The 20,801-nt window shown below is 53.7% G+C and overlaps 1 protein-coding gene across 3 annotated transcripts in view; it reads left to right on the forward strand.

The window, feature by feature from the left end:
• The window catches only part of rnf157 (ring finger protein 157), a 94,464-nt gene that overhangs the window by 8,607 nt on the left and 65,056 nt on the right, over positions 1–20,801 (forward strand). For all 3 annotated transcript variants that reach the window (XM_038777315.1, XM_038777317.1, XM_038777316.1), the window contains exon 2: positions 4,299–4,417. In XM_038777315.1, the coding sequence (XP_038633243.1) occupies positions 4,299–4,417 (119 nt within the window). The remainder of the gene's footprint in view (positions 1–4,298; positions 4,418–20,801) is intronic.

Below are 20,801 nucleotides of genomic sequence, written 5' to 3' on the forward strand. Positions count from 1 at the left end.
CGGATTGGGAAATGTAATCGCGAATAGGGAAACACTGTAACCGGGATTGATAAACTCTGTAACCGGGATCGGGAAACATTGTAACTGGGATTGGGAAACACTGTAACTGGGATTGGGAAACACTAACTGGGATTGGGAAACACTGTAACTGGGATTGGGAAACACTAACTGGGATTGGGAAGCATTGTAACCGGGAATGGGAAACATTGTAACCGGGATCGGGAAACATTGTAAGCAGGAATGTGAAACATTGTAACCGGGAATGGGAAACATTGTAACCGGGAATGGGAAACTTTGTAACCGGGAATGGGAAACATTGTAACTGGAAATGGGACACACTGTAACCGGGATTGGGAAATACTGAAACCGGGATTGGGAAACACTGGAACCGGGATTGGGAAACACTGAAACCGGGATTGGGAAACACTGGAACCGGGATTGGGAAACACTAACTGGGATTGGGAAACACTAACCGGGAATGGGAAACATTGTAACTGGGAATGGGAAACATTGTAACCGGGATTGGGAAACATTGTAACCGGGAATGGGAAACATTGTAACTTGGAATGGGAAACATTGTAACCGGGATTGGGAAACTCTGTAACCGGGATTGGGAATCACTGTAACCGGGATTGGGAAACATTGTAATCGGGAATGGGAAATATTGTAACCAGTAATGGGAAACATTGTAACCGGGAATGGGAAACTTTGTAACCGGGATTGGGAAACTCTGTAACCGGGATTGGGAATCACTGTAACCGGGATTGGGAAACATTGTAAGCGGGAATGGGAAATATTGTAACCAGTAATGGGAAACATTGTTACCGGGAGTGGGAAACATTGTAACCGGGATTGTGAATGACTGTAACCGGGAACGGGAAACACTGTAACTGGCATTGGGAAATATTGTAACTGAGAATGGGAAACACTGTAACCGGGATTGGAAATCACTGTAACCGGGATTAGGAAACATTGTAACCGGGATTGGGAAACATTGTAACCGGGAATGGGAAACATTGTAACTGGGATTGGGAAACTTTGTAACCGGGATTGGGAATCACTGTAACCGGGATTGGGAAACATTGTAACCGGGATTGGGAAACATTGTAACTGGGATTGGGAAACATTGTAACCGGGAATTGGAAACATTGTAACCGGGATTGGGAAACATTGTAACCGTGATTGGGAATCACTGCAACCGGGATTGGGAAACATTTCAACCGGGAATGGTAAGCATGGTAACCGGGATTGGGAATCACTGTAACCGGGATTGGGAATCACTGTGACCGGATTGGGAAATGTAATCGCGAATAGGGAAACACTGTAACCGGGATTGATAAACTCTGTAACCGGGATCGGGAAACATTGTAACTGGGATTGGGAAACACTGTAACTGGGATTGGGAAACACTAACTGGGATTGGGAAACACTGTAACTGGGATTGGGAAACACTAACTGGGATTGGGAAGCATTGTAACCGGGAATGGGAAACATTGTAACCGGGATCGGGAAACATTGTAAGCAGGAATGTGAAACATTGTAACCGGGAATGGGAAACATTGTAACCGGGAATGGGAAACTTTGTAACCGGGAATGGGAAACATTGTAACTGGAAATGGGACACACTGTAACCGGGATTGGGAAATACTGAAACCGGGATTGGGAAACACTGGAACCGGGATTGGGAAACACTGAAACCGGGATTGGGAAACACTGGAACCGGGATTGGGAAACACTAACTGGGATTGGGAAGCATTGTAACCGGGAATGGGAAACATTGTAACCGGGAATGGGAATCACTGTAACCGGGAATGGGAAACATTGTAACCGGGAATGGGAAACACTGTAACCGGGATTGGGAAACACTGGATCCGGGATTGGGAATCACTGTAACTGGGAATGGAAAAATTGTAACCGGGATCGGGAAACATTGTAACTGGGAATGGGAAACATTGTAACCGGGAATGGGAAACACTGTAACCGGGAACGGGAAACACTGTAACCGGGAATGGGAATCACTGTAACTGGGAATGGAAAAATTGTAACCGGGATCGGGAACCATTGTAACCGGGAATGGGAAACATTGTAACCGGGAATGGGAAACACTGTAACCGGGAACGGGAAACACTGTAACCGGGAATGGGAATCACTGTAACTGGGAATGGAAAAATTGTAACCGGGATCGGGAACCATTGTAACCGGGAATGGGAAACATTGTAACCGGGAACGGGAAACACTGTAACCGGGAATGGGAATCACTGTAACTGGGAATGGAAAAATTGTAACCGGGATCGGGAACCATTGTAACCGGGAATGGGAAACATTGTAACCGGGATTGGGAAACATTGTAACCGGGATTGGGAAACACTGTAACCGGGAATGGGAAACACTGTAACCGGGAACGGGAAACACTGTAACCGGGATTGGGAATCACTGTAACCGGGAATGGAAAAATTGTAACCGGGATCGGGAACCATTGTAACCGGGAATGGGAAACATTGTAACCGGGATTGGGAAACATTGTAACCGGGATTGGGAAATGCTGTAACCGGGAATGGGAAACATTGTAACCTCGATTGGGAAACATTGTAACCGGGATTGGGAATCACTGTAACCGGGAACGGGAAACAGTGAAACCGGGAATGGGAAACACTGTAACCGGGAATGGGAAACATTGTAACCGGGATTGGGAATCACTGTAACCGGGAATGGGAAACATTGTAATTGGGAATGGGAAACATTGTAACCTCGATTGGGAAATACTGAAACCGGGATTGGGAAACACTGGAACCGGGATTGGGAATCACTGTAACCAGATTGGGAAATATTGTAACTGAGAATGGGAAACACTGTAACTGGGAACGGGAAACACTGTAACCGGGATTGGGAACCATTGTAACCGGGATCGGGAAACATTGTAGCCGGGTTTGGGAAACACTGTAACCGGGAATGGGAAACACTGTAACCGGGATCGGGAAACATTGTAGCCGGGTTTGGGAAACACTGTAACCGGGAATGGGAAACACTGTAACCGGGATTGGGAATCACTGTAACCGGGAATGGGAAACACTGCAACCGGGATTGGGAAACATTGTAACCGGGAATGGGAAACACTGTAACCGGGAACGGTAAACACTGTAACCGGGATTGGGAATCACTGTAACCGGGAATGGGAAACACTGTAACCGGGAATGGGAAACGGGGTCGAAGGCACTTTGTCGGCCGGCGGAAGTCCGCGTATGCGCTGGAGCGTCAGTGGCTGCTGATGTCATCCCCGCGCATGCGCAGGGGAGGGGGTCACTTCCGCCTCCGACATGGTGAAGACTACGGCGAAGGCGGAAGGAAAAGAGTGCCCCCATGGCACAGGCCCTCCCGCCGATTGGTGGGCCCCGATCGTGGGCTATGCCACTGTGGGGGCACCCCCCGGAGCGAGATCACCCCGCCCCCCCCCCCCCGCCAGGACCCCGGAACCCGCCCGCGCCGCCTACTCCCGCCGGTAAGGTAGGTGGTTTGATCCACGCCGGCAGGAGAAGCCTGACTGTGGTGGGACTTCGGCTCATCACGGGCCGGAGAATCACCGGAGGGAGGCCCGCCGACTGGCGCAATTTCTGCCCCCATTGAATCTCCGGTGCCGGAGAATTCGGGACTCGCCGGGTGCGGGATTGATGCTGGGCCCCGGAAATTCCCGTCCCTTGTATCTGGGAATAGGAAACCGGGATTGGTGGGGTGGGATTTCTGCTTTGTTTCTCTGTCTCTAACGATACAGTGGAGAATGCTGCCGGCAACCTTCCCCCTTCACCAAGTGTTTCTTACTATTGGGGAAAAATTTGAAATTCCATGAATATGAAATCAGCTATTCCGGGCTGGAGAGGAAAACTGTCAGAATCTGTGAAATCAGCCAGTTGGGTCCCAAACAGCAGTTAGATATTGCATTTAGGATGAAGGGAATCAAAGGATAGGGGGAAAGCGGGATTCGGCTATTGAGCTGGATAATCAGCCATGGTCATAATAAATGGTGGAGCGGGCTTGAAGGGCCGAATGGCCTCCTGCTCCTATTTTCGATGTTTCCATGTGATCTGCCGCCTTTCACAGGGTGTCACATTTTGAAGAGTTTGTGCATGAGGGGCTGTGTGTCCTCCCTCAACAGACCTTAAACCACCCAAACCACACACACACCGACCCTTCTCCACAGCCCACAGTTTGACCTTGGGCACAGTTTACTGCTGCCCTGGAGGAACATGTTGGCCGCCTGATCTTCAGTTTGTTGCCGCTGAATCCGTGTTCTCTCTCTCTTTCAGGCAATTACTTTGCCAGTCATTTCATCATGGGAGGACAGACGTTCGACTCAACTTATCCTGAAGGATACTTGTTTGGAGAGAACAGTGACCTGAATTTCCTCGGAATGCGCCCAGTAGTTGTGAGTATTCTATATATATATATATGTCCTGTACTCTGTGTGTAATGTGCTCGGTGTGTGTACTGTACTCACTCCTGTGAACACTGTCACTCCTGTGTAAATGCACTTAGTCCTGTGTAAACACACTCAGTCCTGTGTAAACACACTCAGTCCTGTGTAAACACACTCAGTCCTGTGTAAACACACTCAGTCCTGTGTAAACACACTCAGTCCTGTGTAAACACACTCAGTCCTGTGAGGGGAACAACCACAGGGGATCCCTTCCCTGACTACTTCCTCCCAGCCCCTCTCACCGTCACCCATCTATCTTGATTCTTCGCAGTAACTGCATCCCTGAAACTATTGTCTATGACCACCTCTGCCTCCCGAATGATCCGAAGTTCATCCAGCTCCAGCCCCAGCTCCAGCTCCAGCTCCAGCTCCAGCTCCAGTGCCAGTTACTCACTCCTGTGTAAACCGCATTAGGGAGCTGGGGCTGGGGCTGGAGCTGGAGCGGGAGCTGGGGCTGGGGCTGGAGCGGGAGCTGGAGCTGGAGCTGGAGCTGGAGCCGGATGAACTTCGGATCATTCGGGAGGCAGAGGTGGTCATAGATAGAAGCTTCAGGGATGTAGTTACTGCGAAGAATCAAGATAGATGGGTGACGGTGAGAGGGGCTGGGAGGAAGCAGTCAGTGCAGGGATCCTCTGTGGTCGTTCCCCTCAGTAACAAGTATACTGTTTTGGATACTGTTGAGGGGGACGACTTACCAGGAGTAAGCCACGGTGAACTCCAGCACTGAGTCCGTCCCTGTGGCTCAGAAGGGAAGGAGGGAGAGCAGGAGAGCAATAGTTATTGGGGACTCGATAGAGGGACAGATAGACGGTTCTGTGGCAGTAAAAGAGACTCACGGATGGTATGTTGCCTCCCGGGTGCCAGGGTCCGTGACGTCTTGGACCGTGTTTTCATAATCCTTAAGGAGGAGGGGGAATAGTCACAAGTCATGGTACACATCGGTACCAATGACATAGGGACGGGGATTTAAAGCAGGAATTTAGGGAGCTAGGGTGGAAGCTGAGAGCCAGGACAAACCATGTTGTCATTTCTGGTTTGTTGCCGGTGCCACGTGCTAGCGAGGTGAGGAACAGGGAGAGAGTGCAGATACACACGTGGCTGCAGGGATGGTGTAGGAGGGAGGGTTTCAGGTACGTGGATAATTAGAGCACATTCTGGGAAAGGTGGGACCTGTACAGACAGGACGGTTTGCACCTGAACCAGAGGGGCACCAATATCCTGGGAGGGAAATTTGCTGCGGCTCTTCTGGGGGGTTTAAACTAATTTGCCAGAGGCGTGGGGAAACGAGCTGTAGTCCAGAAGCCAGTGTTGAGAGTAGTGAGGTACTGAGGAGGGTATCAAGGTCGCAGGAGTGTACCGGCAGACAGGAAGGTGGGTTGAAGTGTGTCTACTTCAATGCAAGGAGCATCCGGAATAAAGTAGGTAAACTTGGAGCGTGGATTGGTACTTGGGACTACGATGTTGTGGCCAACAAGCTGAGCAGGAATGTGCCTCCAATCCTGCGATTACTGAGATTCAGCTGCCTGAAATGATTCATCTGTTTCTGTGCGGTGGGTTCTCTCTCTCTGTTTCTGTGCGGTGGGTTCTCTCTCTCTGTTTCTGTGCGGTGGGTTCTCTCTGTTTCTGTGCGGTGGGTTCTCACTCTCTGTTTCTGTGCGGTGGGTTCTCTCTCTGTTTCTGTGCGGTGGGTTCTCTCTCTCTGTTTCTGTGCGGTGGGTTCTCTCTCTGTTTCTGTGCGGTGGGTTCTCTCTCTCTGTTTCTGTGCGGTGGGTTCTCTCTCTCTGTTTCTGTGCGGTGGGTTCTCTCTCTCTGTTTCTGTGCGGTGGGTTCTCTCTCTCTGTTTCTGTGCGGTGGGTTCTCTCTCTCTGTTTCTGTGCGGTGGGTTCTCTCTCTCTGTTTCTGTGCGGTGGGTTCTCTCTCTCTGTTTCTGTGCGGTGGGTTCTCTCTCTCTGTTTCTGTGCGGTGGGTTCTCTCTCTCTGTTTCTGTGCGGTGGGTTCTCTCTCTCTGTTTCTGTGCGGTGGGTTCTCTCTCTCTGTTTCTGTGCGGTGGGTTCTCTCTCTCTGTTTCTGTGCGGTGGGTTCTCTCTCTCTGTTTCTGTGCGGTGGGTTCTCTCTCTCTGTTTCTGTGCGGTGGGTTCTCTCTGTTTCTGTGCGGTGGGTTCTCTCTGTTTCTGTGCGGTGGGTTCTCTCTCTCTGTTTCTGTGCGGTGGGTTCTCTCTCTCTGTTTCTGTGCGGTGGGTTCTCTCTCTCTGTTTAAGGTTTGGCATTTCCATCTTTGATTTTTATGTTTGAGAGAATCATAAAATAATTAAAATGCTGTGACCCTGTTAGTTCAGCCAATCTGCTGTCCTTAATCCTGGCGTCAGTGTTCTGTGTCTGGAATGCAGAGGAGAGCTGGGGAGGAATTCTCCGACCCCCCCGTCTGCTAACAAAGCCGGCCTGAAGCCCGGGAAGATGGTATTTCCAGATAAAGAGGTCACAAACATTTGTGTTAAAAATAGAAAATCTGGACTTCCGGTGGCGGCGATGCCTGAGTGAGCCGCACATTCGGTGGGCTCTCACTCCGGCGGGGCTTTGGGGCTGATTCCCCGCGATAGCGGGACCTCGGGGGCGGCAAAAAGGCTGCCGGGAAAGGGCTGGAGAGCGGGAGAGCGGGCTGACAGCGATGGAAACCTGGGAGGCCAGCAGGTAGGGGAAGAGAGAGAGAGAGAGACGGAGGCAAGGAGCAGAGGAAACGGACCTGGAAAGTAAGATGGCGGACCCACGGACCTTCCTTCCTCCAGGAGAAGAAAAGAAGTTTTGGAGTTGCTGAAGCAGGACAACTTGGACCCACTTCAGAGGCCCAGAAGGTAAAATTTAAGGAGCTGGGCGAAGGAAAGCGGCAGCGAAGGTGCTGAGGAGCGGGCTGCGGCACATGGAACAGCGGGATTCCAGAAGGCAGAAGAAGTCCAAAGATGTGCGGGTTAGGTGGATTGGCCAGGCTAAATTGCCCTTAGTGTCCTAAAAAATAAGGTTAATGGGGGTTGTTGGGTTACTGGTATAGGGTGGATATGTGGGCTTGAGTAGGGTGATCATTGCTCGGCACAACATCGAGGGCCGAAGGGCCTGTTCTGTGCTGTACTGTTCTAATAAAAAAGAGAGAAAAAGGGACAGAGACAAGGACCTGAAGAAAATTACCTGGGACCTAAGATGGCGGACACATGGACCCCGGACTCAGCAATCCAGCTGGCGCTGGATAACATGCTCCAGGTAATGAAGTCCAGTTTTGAAGCGCTGAAGTGGGACAGCTTGGACCCAATCCAGAAAGCGGTGGATCAGCTGAACCAGAGGCTGGATGCGCAAGATGTTAAAGTTAAGGAGCTGGGAGAGGCGGTGGAGGGGCAGGCGGATGCGCAGATGGTTGCGGCGCTAGAAGTTGACGGGCTGAAGGAGCGGCAAAGAAGATTGCTGGACAGAGTGGAGGAGTTGGAGAATAGAGCCTGCAGGAACAACCTGAGGATGGTCGGCCTCCCGGAGGGGGCTGAGGGAGCTGATGCTGCAGCATTTGTAGCAGACCTGCTGAAGCAGCTGATGGGGGCCGAAGCCTTTCCGTGACCGCCGGAGCTGGAGGGGGCACACCGAGTGCAGGCAAGGCAGGGGCGGCTGGGCGGACCCCCCCGCCCGATGGTGATTAGGTTCCACAGGTTCGTGGACAAGGAGCGGGTGCTGCGGTGGGCAAAGAGTGCCAGGAGCAGCACGTGGAACAACAGTGTTCTCCGTATTTATCAGGACCTAAGCCAGGAGGTGGCTCGGCAGCGAGCAGCCTTTAAGCAAGTCAAGGAGGTGCTGTTAAAGAAACACGTGAAGTTTGGTCTGCTGTTCCCGGCTCGCCTATGGGTCACGCATCAGGGTCAATACCACTACTTCTCCGAGCCTGAAGAAGCGATGGACTTTGCGAGGGATCAGGGGCTGGTCCCGAAAAGAGGCCCCAAGGACGCGAGTTAGGGCCCGAGGATTTCTGTGGGTAGGAATGCTGAATGTGCCTGGACTGCTGCTCAACGGTTTGCTGGGCCAAAGGGGCCAAGCGGAACATTTGAGACTCTTTCCTTTGTTCATGGACATTGGTTTGGGGGGTTAACCCCCCTTTCCCCCTTTTTTTTTTTTTTTGTTGGGATCTCTCTTGTTTCTTGGGGGGGGGGGGGTTTGTTTGTTTTTTGGGTTTATTTTTGTGTTTTTACTCTTTTTTTCTGTTTTTGTTTTCCTGTTTGGGCTGGTTTGTGCTTTTTGTGCAGCTCCCAGAAGACACTGGAGCCGGCTTGCCCTAGTGGGTGGGGAGGAGGATGGGGCGCCGGGGAGTGGGGATGAGGACGGGGAAACAATGGGAATGAGACAGGAAGGCGCCGGAGTGTTGAGTCACCGGGCTAGCAGATTGGCTAGACAAGGGAGTCAGATGGGGGGGGGAAGTTAGAGCCAGTAGATGGCAGGGGTGGGGATATCGGGGGATGGGGTTGGGGGAGGGGGGGGGGGGGGGGTTGTTCTGCTGACGGGAGAGGGACTTGAAAAAGGCACGGGAAAGGAGGTCGCGGGTGGAGGCAGCCAAAGGGCGGACCAGGAATGGCGCGGCGCATGGGTCAGGGGCCGGCCCGAGAAAGGCTATGGCTGACCGGCGGGGTGGGGGGGGTGGGATGTGCCCCCCAACCAGGCTGATCCCTGGAACGTCAAGGGACTGAATGGGCCGGTTAAGAGGGCGCGGGTGTTCGCGCACTTGCGGGCTCTGAGGGCGGACGTAATTATGTTGCAGGAGACGCATCTGAAAGTGTCTGACCAGGCTAGGCTAAGGAAGGGCTGGATTAGCCAGGTCTTCCACTCGGACTTGGACTCGAAGTCCAGGGGGGTGGCAATCATGAACAACAAGCGCGTGCAATTTGAGGCAGAGGGCATATCCGCAGACAGGGGGGGGCAGATACCTGATGGTACGGGGCAGACTGGAGGGGAGAAGAGTGGTGCTGGTGAATATATATGCCCCGAACTGGGATGACGTGGACTTCATTAAAAGATGTGGAGATGCCGGCGTTGGACTGGGGTGAGCACAGTAAGAAGTCTTACAACACCAGGTTAAAGTCCAACAGGTTTGTTTCAAACACGAGCTTTCGGAGCACGGCTCCTTCTTCAGGTGAATGGAAAGGCTTGTTCCAGAAATGTTTAAATAGACACAGTCAGAGATGCCCCGGAATGCGAGCACCTGCAGGCAATCAAATCATCAAAGATGCAGAGAGAGAGGTAACTCCAGGTTAAAGAGGTGTGAATTGTCCCAAGCCAGTTCAGTCGGTAGGCCTCTGCAAGTCCAGGCTTGTTGGTGGGGGCCGAATGTAATGCGACATGAATCCCAGATCCCGGTTGAGTCCGCATTCATGCGTGCGGAACTTAGCTATAAGTTTTTGCTCAGCAATTTTGCGTTGTCGCGTCTCCTGAAGGCCTCCTTGTAGAATGCTGACCCGGAGATCAGAGGCTGAATGTCCTTGACTGCTGAAGTGTTCCCCAACTGGAAGGGAACAGTCCTGCCTGTTGATAGTCGCACGATGCCCGTTTATTCGTTGTCGCAGTGTCTGCATGGTCTCGCCAATGTACCACGCTTCGGGACATCCTTTCCTGCAGCGTATGAGGTAGACTACATTGGTCGAGTCGCACGAGTATGCGCCGCGTACCTGGTGGGTGGTGTTTCCACGTGTAATGGTGGTGTCCATGTCGATGATCTGGCATGTCTTGCAGAGATTACCCTGGCAGGGTTTTGTGGTGTTGTGGTTGCTGTTCTGAAGGCTGGGTAATTTGCTGCAAACAATGGTTTGTTTGAGGTTGCGCGGTTGTTTGAAGGCCAGTAGTGGGGGTGTGGGGATGACCTTGGCAAGATGTCCATCCTTGCTGATGATGTGTTGGAGGCTGCGAAGAAGATGTCGTAGTTTCTCCGCCCCAGGAAAGTACTGGACGACGAAGGGTACTCTGTCAGTGGTGTCCCGTGTTTGTCTTCTGAGGAGGTCGGTGCGGTTTTTTGCTGTGGCGCGGTGGAACTGTCGATCAATGAGTCGAGCGCCATATCCCGTTCGTACGAGGGCATCTTTCAGTATCTGTAGGTGTCTGTTGCGCTCCTCCTTGTCTGAGCAGATCCTGTGTATACGGAGGGCTTGTCCATAGGGGATGGCTTCTTTAATGTGTTTCGGGTGAATTGCACCTCAATATGCCAACATCTTCATGCACAAGTTTGAACAGGACTTCCTCACCACACAGGACTTTCAACCGATGCTATACACCAGATACATCGATGACATTTTTTTCCTTTGGACCCACGGCGAGACATCACTGAAACGACTACACGATGACATCAATAAGTTCCATCCCACCATCAAACTCACCATGGACTATTCTCCAAATTCAGTTCCATTCTTGGACACACTCGTCTCCATCAAGGACGGTCACCTCAGCACCTCGCTTTACCGCAAGCCCACAGATAATCTCACGATGCTCCACTTCTCCAGCTTTCACCCGAAACACATGAGACAGCAATACTATGCCACCTACATGCACACCAAGAACAGGAAGCTTGAGAAACTTGGCATCACCACCAGCAGCAATCAAGCTTCTCCCGGTACAACAGTCGAAAACAATACAGGGAAATCCATTGTCAACTTGTCAGACTACACCCTTCAACCAGATGAAATCGAAGTCCTCAGCAGAGGGCTCAATTTCTGCACCACCACCAAAATGGACCCCATCAGTCTCGCGGCAGATACGGAGGAATTCATCAGGCGAATGAGGCTCCGGGAATTCTTCCACAGACCCCAAGAGGCCGACAGCGAACCCAGGGACACGACCAATGAACCGGAACAGCAGACCGCGAGATCTGCAGTGCAGCAACCGAAAAGGAAAGAGTCAAATTGGACCCCTCCGGAAGGCCGCTGCCCTAGACTCGACATGTATGCTCAAGCCGTCAGAAGTCGTGTCAATGCCAGATTCATCACTCGCAATCACAAGGCAGCCTCAAACGTCACCCAAGCACAACGCAACGCCATCCGCACTCTCAAGACCAACCGCAACATCGTCATCAAACCAGCAGACAAAGGAGGGGCCACCGTCATACTGAACAGAACAGACTACTGCAAAGAAGTATACCGACAACTCGACAACCAGGAACACTACAGGCAGTTACCCGCAGATCCAACCAAGGAACACATCCGCCAACTCAGCAGACTGATCAAGACCTTAGATCCAGACCTTCAGAACACCCTACGTGCTCTCATCCCACGTAATCCCCGCATTGGAGATCTCTACTGCCTCCCGAAAATACACAAGGCCAACACACCAGGCCGTCCTATCGTTTCAGGCAATGGGACCCTGTGTGAGAACCTCTCTGGCCACATCGAGGGCATCTTGAAACCCATCGTACAAGGTACACCCAGCTTCTGTCGCGACACGACGGACTTCCTACAGAAACTCAGCACCCATGGACCAGTTGAACCAGGAACATTCCTCGTCACAATGGATGTCTCGGCACTCTACACTAGCATCCCCCATGACGACGGCATTGCTGCAACAGCCTCAGTCCTCAACACCGACAACTGCCAATCTCCAGACGCAATTCTGCAACTCATCCGTTTCATTCTAGACCACAACGTCTTCACCTTCGACAACAAATTCTTCATCCAGACGCACGGAACAGCCATGGGGACCAAATTTGCACCTCAATATGCCAACATCTTCATGCACAAGTTTGAACAGGACTTCCTCACCACACAGGACTTTCAACCGATGCTATACACCAGATACATCGATGACATTTTTTTCCTTTGGACCCACGGCGAGACATCACTGAAACGACTACACGATGACATCAATAAGTTCCATCCCACCATCAAACTCACCATGGACTATTCTCCAAATTCAGTTCCATTCTTGGACACACTCGTCTCCATCAAGGACGGTCACCTCAGCACCTCGCTTTACCGCAAGCCCACAGATAATCTCACGATGCTCCACTTCTCCAGCTTTCACCCGAAACACATTAAAGAAGCCATCCCCTATGGACAAGCCCTCCGTATACACAGGATCTGCTCAGACAAGGAGGAGCGCAACAGACACCTACAGATGCTGAAAGATGCCCTCGTACGAACGGGATATGGCGCTCGACTCATTGATCGACAGTTCCACCGCGCCACAGCAAAAAACCGCACCGACCTCCTCAGAAGACAAACACGGGACACCACTGACAGAGTACCCTTCGTCGTCCAGTACTTTCCTGGGGCGGAGAAACTACGACATCTTCTTCGCAGCCTCCAACACATCATCAGCGAGGATGGACATCTTGCCAAGGTCATCCCCACACCCCCACTACTGGCCTTCAAACAACCGCGCAACCTCAAACAAACCATTGTTTGCAGCAAATTACCCAGCCTTCAGAACAGCAACCACAACACCACAAAACCCTGCCAGGGTAATCTCTGCAAGACATGCCAGATCATCGACATAGACACCACCATTACACGTGGAAACACCACCCACCAGGTACGCGGCGCATACTCGTGCGACTCGACCAATGTAGTCTACCTCATACGCTGCAGGAAAGGATGTCCCGAAGCGTGGTACATTGGCGAGACCATGCAGACACTGCGACAACGAATAAACGGGCATCGTGCGACTATCAACAGGCAGGACTGTTCCCTTCCAGTTGGGGAACACTTCAGCAGTCAAGGACATTCAGCCTCTGATCTCCGGGTCAGCATTCTACAAGGAGGCCTTCAGGAGACGCGACAACGCAAAATTGCTGAGCAAAAACTTATAGCTAAGTTCCGCACGCATGAATGCGGACTCAACCGGGATCTGGGATTCATGTCGCATTACATTCGGCCCCCACCAACAAGCCTGGACTTGCAGAGGCCTACCGACTGAACTGGCTTGGGACAATTCACACCTCTTTAACCTGGAGTTACCTCTCTCTCTGCATCTTTGATGATTTGATTGCCTGCAGGTGCTCGCATTCCGGGGCATCTCTGACTGTGTCTATATAAACATTTCTGGAACAAGCCTTTCCATTCACCTGAAGAAGGAGCCGTGCTCCGAAAGCTCGTGTTTGAAACAAACCTGTTGGACTTTAACCTGGTGTTGTAAGACTTCTTACTGTTCATTAAAAGAGTGCTGGGGAAGATCCCGGACCTGGACTCTCGCAGGCTAATAATGGGAGGGGACTTTAACATGGTCCTTGACCCGGCTTTGGATCGGTCGTGTCCCAGAACGGGTAGACTCCCAGCAATGGCAAGGGAGCTGAAAGGGTTTATGGAGCAAATGGGGGCAGTGGACCCCTGGAGAGATAGACAGCCGACAGGAAGGGACTACTCGTTTTACTCGCACGTCCATAAAGTATATTCCAGGATAGATTTCTTTGTTCTAAGCAGGGACTGTATGGGGGAGGTAAAGAACACGGAATACTCAGCAATTACCATTTCAGACCATGCCCCGCATTGGGTGGACCTGCAGTTCGGGGGAGCGAGTTATCAACGCCCGCAATGGAGGCTAGACGTGGGACTGCTGTCGGAGGAGGGGATCTGTGAGAGGCTTCGGAGATGTATGCAAAATTACTTGCAGGTGAATGACACGGGGAGGTCTCAGTGGCGACCGTGTGGGAGGCGCCAAAGGCAGTAGTTCGGGGGGAGCTGATTTCAATTGGGGCCCACAGAGCCAAGGCAGACCGGGCAGAGATGGATAGATTGGTCAGGGAAATGGGCCGGATAGATGAAGAGCACGCGGAGTCCCCGGGGGAGGTTTTACTCAGGGAGAGGCGGAGGCTACAGGCGGAACTGGGGGCACTATCCACAAGCAGGGCCGTGGAACAGCTTAGGAAGGCGAGGGGAGTGGTGTACGAGTATGGGGAAAAGGCTAGCAGACTGTTAGCGCAGCAACTCAGGAGGAGGGAGGCGGCCAGGGAAATAGGTAGAGTGAGGGATGGGGAGAGGCGCAAAGTGGAGGACCCGGCAGAATTGAATAAGGTATTCCGGGACTTCTATAGCAAGCTGCATACTTCGGAGCTGCCGGAAGAACCGGAGGGGATGAAAAGGTTTCTGGACGGGTTAACATTCCCAACAGTAGGTGGGGGGGGCGAGTGGATGAGCTGGGGGCCCCGATTAGAGTGGACGAGGTATTGGGGGGCCTAAAGGCCATGCAGTCGGGGAAGTCCCCGGGGCCGGATGGATACCCAGTAGAGTTCTATAGGAAGTTTTCTGAGCTGGTGAGCCCGGTCTTGGCGAGGGTTTTCAATGAGGCAAGGGACAGAGGGATCCTGCCGCCGACAATGTCGCAAGCCACCATATCTCTGATATTGAAGCGGGGTAAAGACCCGGAGGTGTGCGGGTCCTACAGGCCAATCTCCCTGATTAATGTAGACGCCAAGCTCCTGGCAAAGGTACTGGCGGGTAGAATGGAGGACTGCGTACCGGAGGTGATTGGGGAGGATCAAACGGGGTTCGTGAAAGGTAGGCAGCTGGCGGCCAATCTGATGAGATTGCTCAATGTGATAATAATGCTCCCCGGCGGGCAGGGAGGTGGAGGTAGTGGTGGCGATGGACGCCGAGAAGGCCTTTGACCGGGTGGAGTGGGGCGATCTATGGGAGGTGCTCGGACGGTTTGGGTTCGGGGAGGGACTGGTGAATTGGATCAGACTATTGTATCAGGCCCCAAAGGCCAGCATCAGGACTAACAGAGAAGTGTCGGAGTAGCTTAGGCTGTACCGAGGGACCAGACAGGGCTGCCCGCTCTCCCCGCTGCTGTTTGCGCTGGCCATAGAGCCGCTGGCGATTGCGCTGAGAGCCGCAGAGGGATGGAAGGGGATGCTGAGGGGCAGGGTAGAACATAGGGTCTCTCTTTACGCAGACGACCTGCTCCTGTATGTGTCGGACCCATTGGCCGGGATGGGAAGTATACTGGGAATGTTGAGGAAGTTCGGCCAGTTCTCAGGATACAAACTAAATATGGCCAAGAGTGAAATGTTTGTGGTCCAGGCAAGGGGCCAGGAGAACAGATTGAGAGGGCTACCGTTTAGGCTGGTTGAGGAAAATTTCCGGTATTTGGGAATCCAGGTGGCACGAGACTGGGGCAGGCTGCATAAGTTAAATTTGGCCAGGCTGGTGGAACAAATGAAGGGAGAGTTTCGGAGATGGGATGCACTCCCGCTGTCGCTGGCAGGGAGGGTGCAGACTGTAAAGATGACAATCCTTCCTAGATTCCTGTTCATTTTTCAGTGCCTCCCGATCTTTATCCCACAGTCCTTCTTCAAAAGAGTTAACAGGATGATCATGAGCTTTGTCTGGGCGGGAAAATCCCCGCGGGTGAAGAAGGCGATGCTGGAGAGGAACCGCAGCGAGGGAGGGCTGGCTTTGCCGAGTCTGATTCATTATTACTGGGCGGCCAATATCGCTATGATAAGGAAGTGGATGGTGGGTATGGGGTCTATCTGGGTTCGGGTGGAGGCGGCTTCGTGCAGGGGCTCCAGTTTGGAAGCCCTGGTCACGGCTCCTCTACCGCTGCCGCCGGCCAAGTACACCACCAGCCCGCTAGTGGTGGCGACCCTGCGGATATGGGGCCAGTGGAGGAGGCATGTAGGGGAGATGGGGGCGTCTGTCTGGGCGCCAATCTGCGACAACCATCGGTTTGCCCCCAGGAGTATGGATGGGGGGTTTCGAGCATGGTGTGGGTGGGGAGAGTGGGCGATATGTTCCTGGAAGGGAGCTTTGCGAGTCTGAGGAGCTTGGAGGAGAAATTTGGGTTGGTAAGGGGAAATGATTTTAGATACCTACAGTTGCGGGACTTTGTTCGTAGACAGGTCCCATCTTTCCCACGCCTCCCGCCAATGTGGATCCAAGACAGAATAGTCTCTAGGAGGGAAGAAGGGGAGGGTAGAGTCTCGGGTATATATAAGGTGCTCATGAGGGAGGAGGGTTCCCAGACGGAGGAACTGAAACTTAAATGGGAGGAGGAGCTAGGCGGGGAAATGGAGGATGGGCTGTGGGCAGAGGCCCTGAGTAGGGTAAATTCGACCGCGACATGTGCCAGGCTTGGCCTGATTCAATTTGAGGTTGTTCACCGGGCCCACATGGCGGTGGCTTGGATGAGCAAATTCTTTGGGATAGAGGACAAATGCGCTAGGTGCGCGGGAGGACCAGCGAACCATGTGCACATGTTTTGGGCATGCCCTAAGCTGAGGGGGTACTGGGAGGGATTTGCGGGGATTATGTCCCGGGTGCTAAAAACAAGGTTGGCGATGGGTCCAGGGTTGGCAATTTTTGGAGTTTCGGAGGACCCGGGGGTCCAGGGGGAGAAAGAGGCCGATGTTTTGGCCTTTGCTTCCCTGATAGCCCGGCGACGAATACTATTGGCGTGGAGGGACTCAAAGCCCCCGAAGACTGAGTGGTGGCTTGCGGACATGTCGAGTTTCCTGGGGATGGAAAAAATTAAGTTCGTCTTGAGGGGATCTGTACAGGGGTTCGCCCGGAGGTGGCAACCATTTATTGACTTCTTTGCGGGAGAGTGAGCGTCAGCAGGGGGTGGGGGGAGGGTGGGGGGGGGGGGGGGGGGGGGGGGGGGGGTAGAGTAGAGTAGGAGGGAAAATATGGCGGGTAGTACCGGTGGGAGAGGAGCGGGCTTGTGCAATATGTTACAATTGGAGTATTGAAAGTACATGGATGTTTGCACATTTTTGCCTTTTTTGCTTTCTTCCGGTTGATGTCTGTAACTGTTTATAAAGCCAAAAATTACCTCAATAAAATTGTTTATTAAAAAAAAATAGAAAATCTGCTCAGTGTCGGGAGAGAACGCCGGGGAGATTCCAGACTCCATCCCGGCCAATCCAGGGGAGATTCCGGCCTCCATCCCGGCCAATCCAGGGGAGATTCCGGCCTCCATCCCGGCCAATCCAGGGGAGATTCCAGACTCCATCCCGGCCAATCCAGGGGAGATTCCGACGTCCATCCCAGCCAATCCAGGGGAGATTCCGGCCTCCATCCCGGCCAATCCAGGGGAGATTCCGACGTCCATCCAGGCCAATCCAGGGGAGATTCCGGCCTCCATCCCGGCCAATCCAGGGGAGATTCCGGCCAATCCAGGGGAGATTCCGGCCAATCCAGGGGTGATTCCGGCCTCCATCCCGGCCAATCCAGGGGAGATTCCGGCCTCCATCCCGGCCAATCCAGGGGAGATTCCGGCCAATCCAGGGGAGATTCCGGCCAATCCAGGGGAGATTCCGGCCTCCATCCCGGCCCATCTCATTCTGAACATTCAGGCTCAGTGTTTTCGGGATAAGAAGGGAAAGGTTCCAGTTGAATAAACCTATCCACGGGTTTGTACTGTGATGTTTTGATTACAAAAATAGTGGACGGGATTCTACGGCAGCCGACGCCATAATCGGGAAAAGCAATTGGCCGGAGAATTGGTTTTGATGCCGAAATCGTGGCAGGCGCCGGCTTCACGCCAACTCCCAATTCTCCGGTGCCTCGACAGCGGCATCAATGTGTTCTGCACGCACAGTAACCGCTGTTGGCAGATTATCAGTGGGCCTGACCCGGTATTCTCCCGGGCCTCCGCGATTCACCGCGGGTCAATTCCCAATGGCGAGGTTCACTTGTGGTTTTAAAAATCAGGAAACAGACGCGGTGGCTGATGAGGGAGAGAGAGGAGGTCGGACCCAGAGAGGCGTGACCGTGGACAACCGCTGTTTGCAAGGCAGCCACCTTGCTGTGCACCCCACTGACCAGCCACCTCAGCCCTGGTTCTGCAGAGTGACACCGGCCATATGGGTGCCCCCACACCCTACCCCATCCTCCGCCATACCATCCCCCTCCAACCGGCCACCACCTGCCAGCTGGTCACACAGCAGCCCCTACAGGGGGGCACCGGACAGTGGGGTAACCCTGGCAAGGGCAGCGACAACCGACAGTACCCCTGGCAATGGGGACAGGCGCCAGAGGCCCCCAGGGGACCGGGCACCAACGGGGCAAGGGTGCGTGGTTGGGGGGGGGGAAGGGACATTTGGGGTCAGAGCTCGCAGTGCCAACCGGGAGCACCGTGTAACCCGTACCTGGTTGGGCACGGGGGTACGCACCATGCTAACATGTCGACCTTTCCCCCCTGCAGACAATGGATATTGGAATTCAGCAATGGTGCCTTCCTGCTGGTCACCGCAGCCCTGGGGGATGTACGAGCTGGAGCTGCTTGAGGAGGAGGAGGCTGCAGCACCTGGAGCACTCAAAGGTTCCTGGCATTTGTGAGGCGCACCCCCGCTGGGGGCTTGGCTCCTGGGTTACAGGGGTTATCCGCTGCGGACGTGGCTGATAACACCTTTCCGGAGGCCATGGGCCAACGCTGCAACCAGCTACAATGACACCCATACAGTGACCAGGAGCATGATCGAGCGGTGCATTGGCCACCTGAAGGTGCGGTTCAGGTTCCTGGAGGGGTCCTGCTGGAGGGGATGCTGGGAGGGCCGTCTACTGCGTCCTCCACAACATCGCTCAGCAGAGGGGTGACATGCTGGAGGAGAAGGATGAACACCAGGTCTCGTCCGATGAGGAGGATGCGGAGAGGGAGAGGATGGGCAGGACATGGGGCCTGGGCTGGCACGGGAGGCTGCACCAAGGCCCCTGCACCCTGGGTGCTCTGATTGCCTCCAGGTTCACCAACTGGTTGGGGGGGGAACACCGGATTAGTGAGCGTTGGCTGAACTGCTGCCCCTGGCCAAGCCCAGCCCCCTCCCTTGCCCAGTCCGGACCAGCCGACCCCTGACACCCTCCTGATGAAACAGGTTATAACAGTGTTCAGGCGTTTAATGTGAACAAATATTTACAGATATGTGCCCCAGCCCCTAAGCCAAAACTGTGCCCTGCAGCCATGCCAACTTAACTGGTGTCTAGCTTTCAGACCTTACGGCCCCTAACACTATGCCGAGGTGGTTCCCCAGACAGTACAGCAGGAGTGGGGGCGTTCTGCTGTGACAAGGGTCCCCGCTGGTGAGCGTCTCCAGGGGCGAGCAGCCTGGATGGGCCCGGCCGCTGCTCGGCTGTCCCGGGTGACGTGGTGCCGCCCTGTTCTGCCCACCAGATGCACCAGTGACAGGAGGGGTGGGAGTCCGAGGTGCTGCATTGCTCTGGCACCTCCCCTGCGGGAGTCACCGGCACGGGCCCCAGCACCTCCTCCTCCCTCGAGGTGCCCGATGGCCCCGGGCTACTCCATGGGGCGGGGGGTGCGAGCGGAGCCACCCCTGAGGCCTCTCCCCCCTCCAACACCTGGTGCCGCCAGTCCTGGAGGCCCGCTCTGGTATCAACAAGGCTCTGACCGTTCATGGCCACGGAGCACAGGGAGTGAACCATCTCCGTCTGCATAACGTCGCGACTGTGTCACCACCCTGAGGGTTTGTGTCACATCAGCCAGTGACTGCGTCATCTCCCTCTACGTTTGTGCCATGCTGACCAAAAGGGCTGAATGCCAGAGACAAGAGTGACTGCCCTTGACATCAAGGTAGCATTTGATCAAGTACAGCATCAAGGAGCCCCAGCTAAACTGGAGTCAATGGGAATCTCCGCTGGTTGGAGTCATTCCCGGCACAAAGGAAGATGGATGTGGTGGTTGGAGGTCAATCATCTCAGCTCCAGGACGTCACTGCAGGAGTTCCTCAGGATAGTGTCCTCGGCCCCAACCATCTTCAGCTGCTTCATCAGAAGGTCAGAAGTGGGGATGTTTGCGGATGGCTGCACAATGTTCAGCACCATTCGCTTCTCCTCAGATACTGAAGCAGTCCCTGTCCAAATACAGCAAAACCTGGACAATATCCAGGCTGGGGGCTGACTAGTGACAAGTTACATTTATGTCACACAAGTGCCAGGAAATGACCATCTCCTACAAGAGAGGATCTAACCATCTCCCCATGACATTCAATGGCATTGCCATCGCTGAATCCCCCACAATCAACACCCTGGGGGTTACCATTGATCAGAAACCGAACTGGACCCAGCCACATTAATACTGTGGCTACCAGGGCAGGTCAAAGGCTAGGAATCCTGCAGCAAATAACTCGCCTCCTGACCACCCCCCCCCCCCCCCCCCCCCCCCCCCCCCCCCCCCCCAAAGCCTGTCCATCATCAACAAGGCACAAGTCAGGAGTGTGATGGAATACTCTCCACTTGCCTGGATGAGCGCAGCTCCAACAACACTCAAGAAGCTCAACACCATCCAGGGCAAAGCAGCCCCGCTTGATTGCTCCCCTTCCACAAACTTTCAAACCCTCCACCTATTCTCTGACCGCCCTGATGCTAATCTCACAGCACAA

The sequence above is a fragment of the Scyliorhinus canicula genome, chromosome 18 (assembly GCF_902713615.1).
Source record: "Scyliorhinus canicula chromosome 18, sScyCan1.1, whole genome shotgun sequence".
In the NCBI taxonomy this organism is placed as follows: Eukaryota; Metazoa; Chordata; class Chondrichthyes; order Carcharhiniformes; family Scyliorhinidae; genus Scyliorhinus; species Scyliorhinus canicula.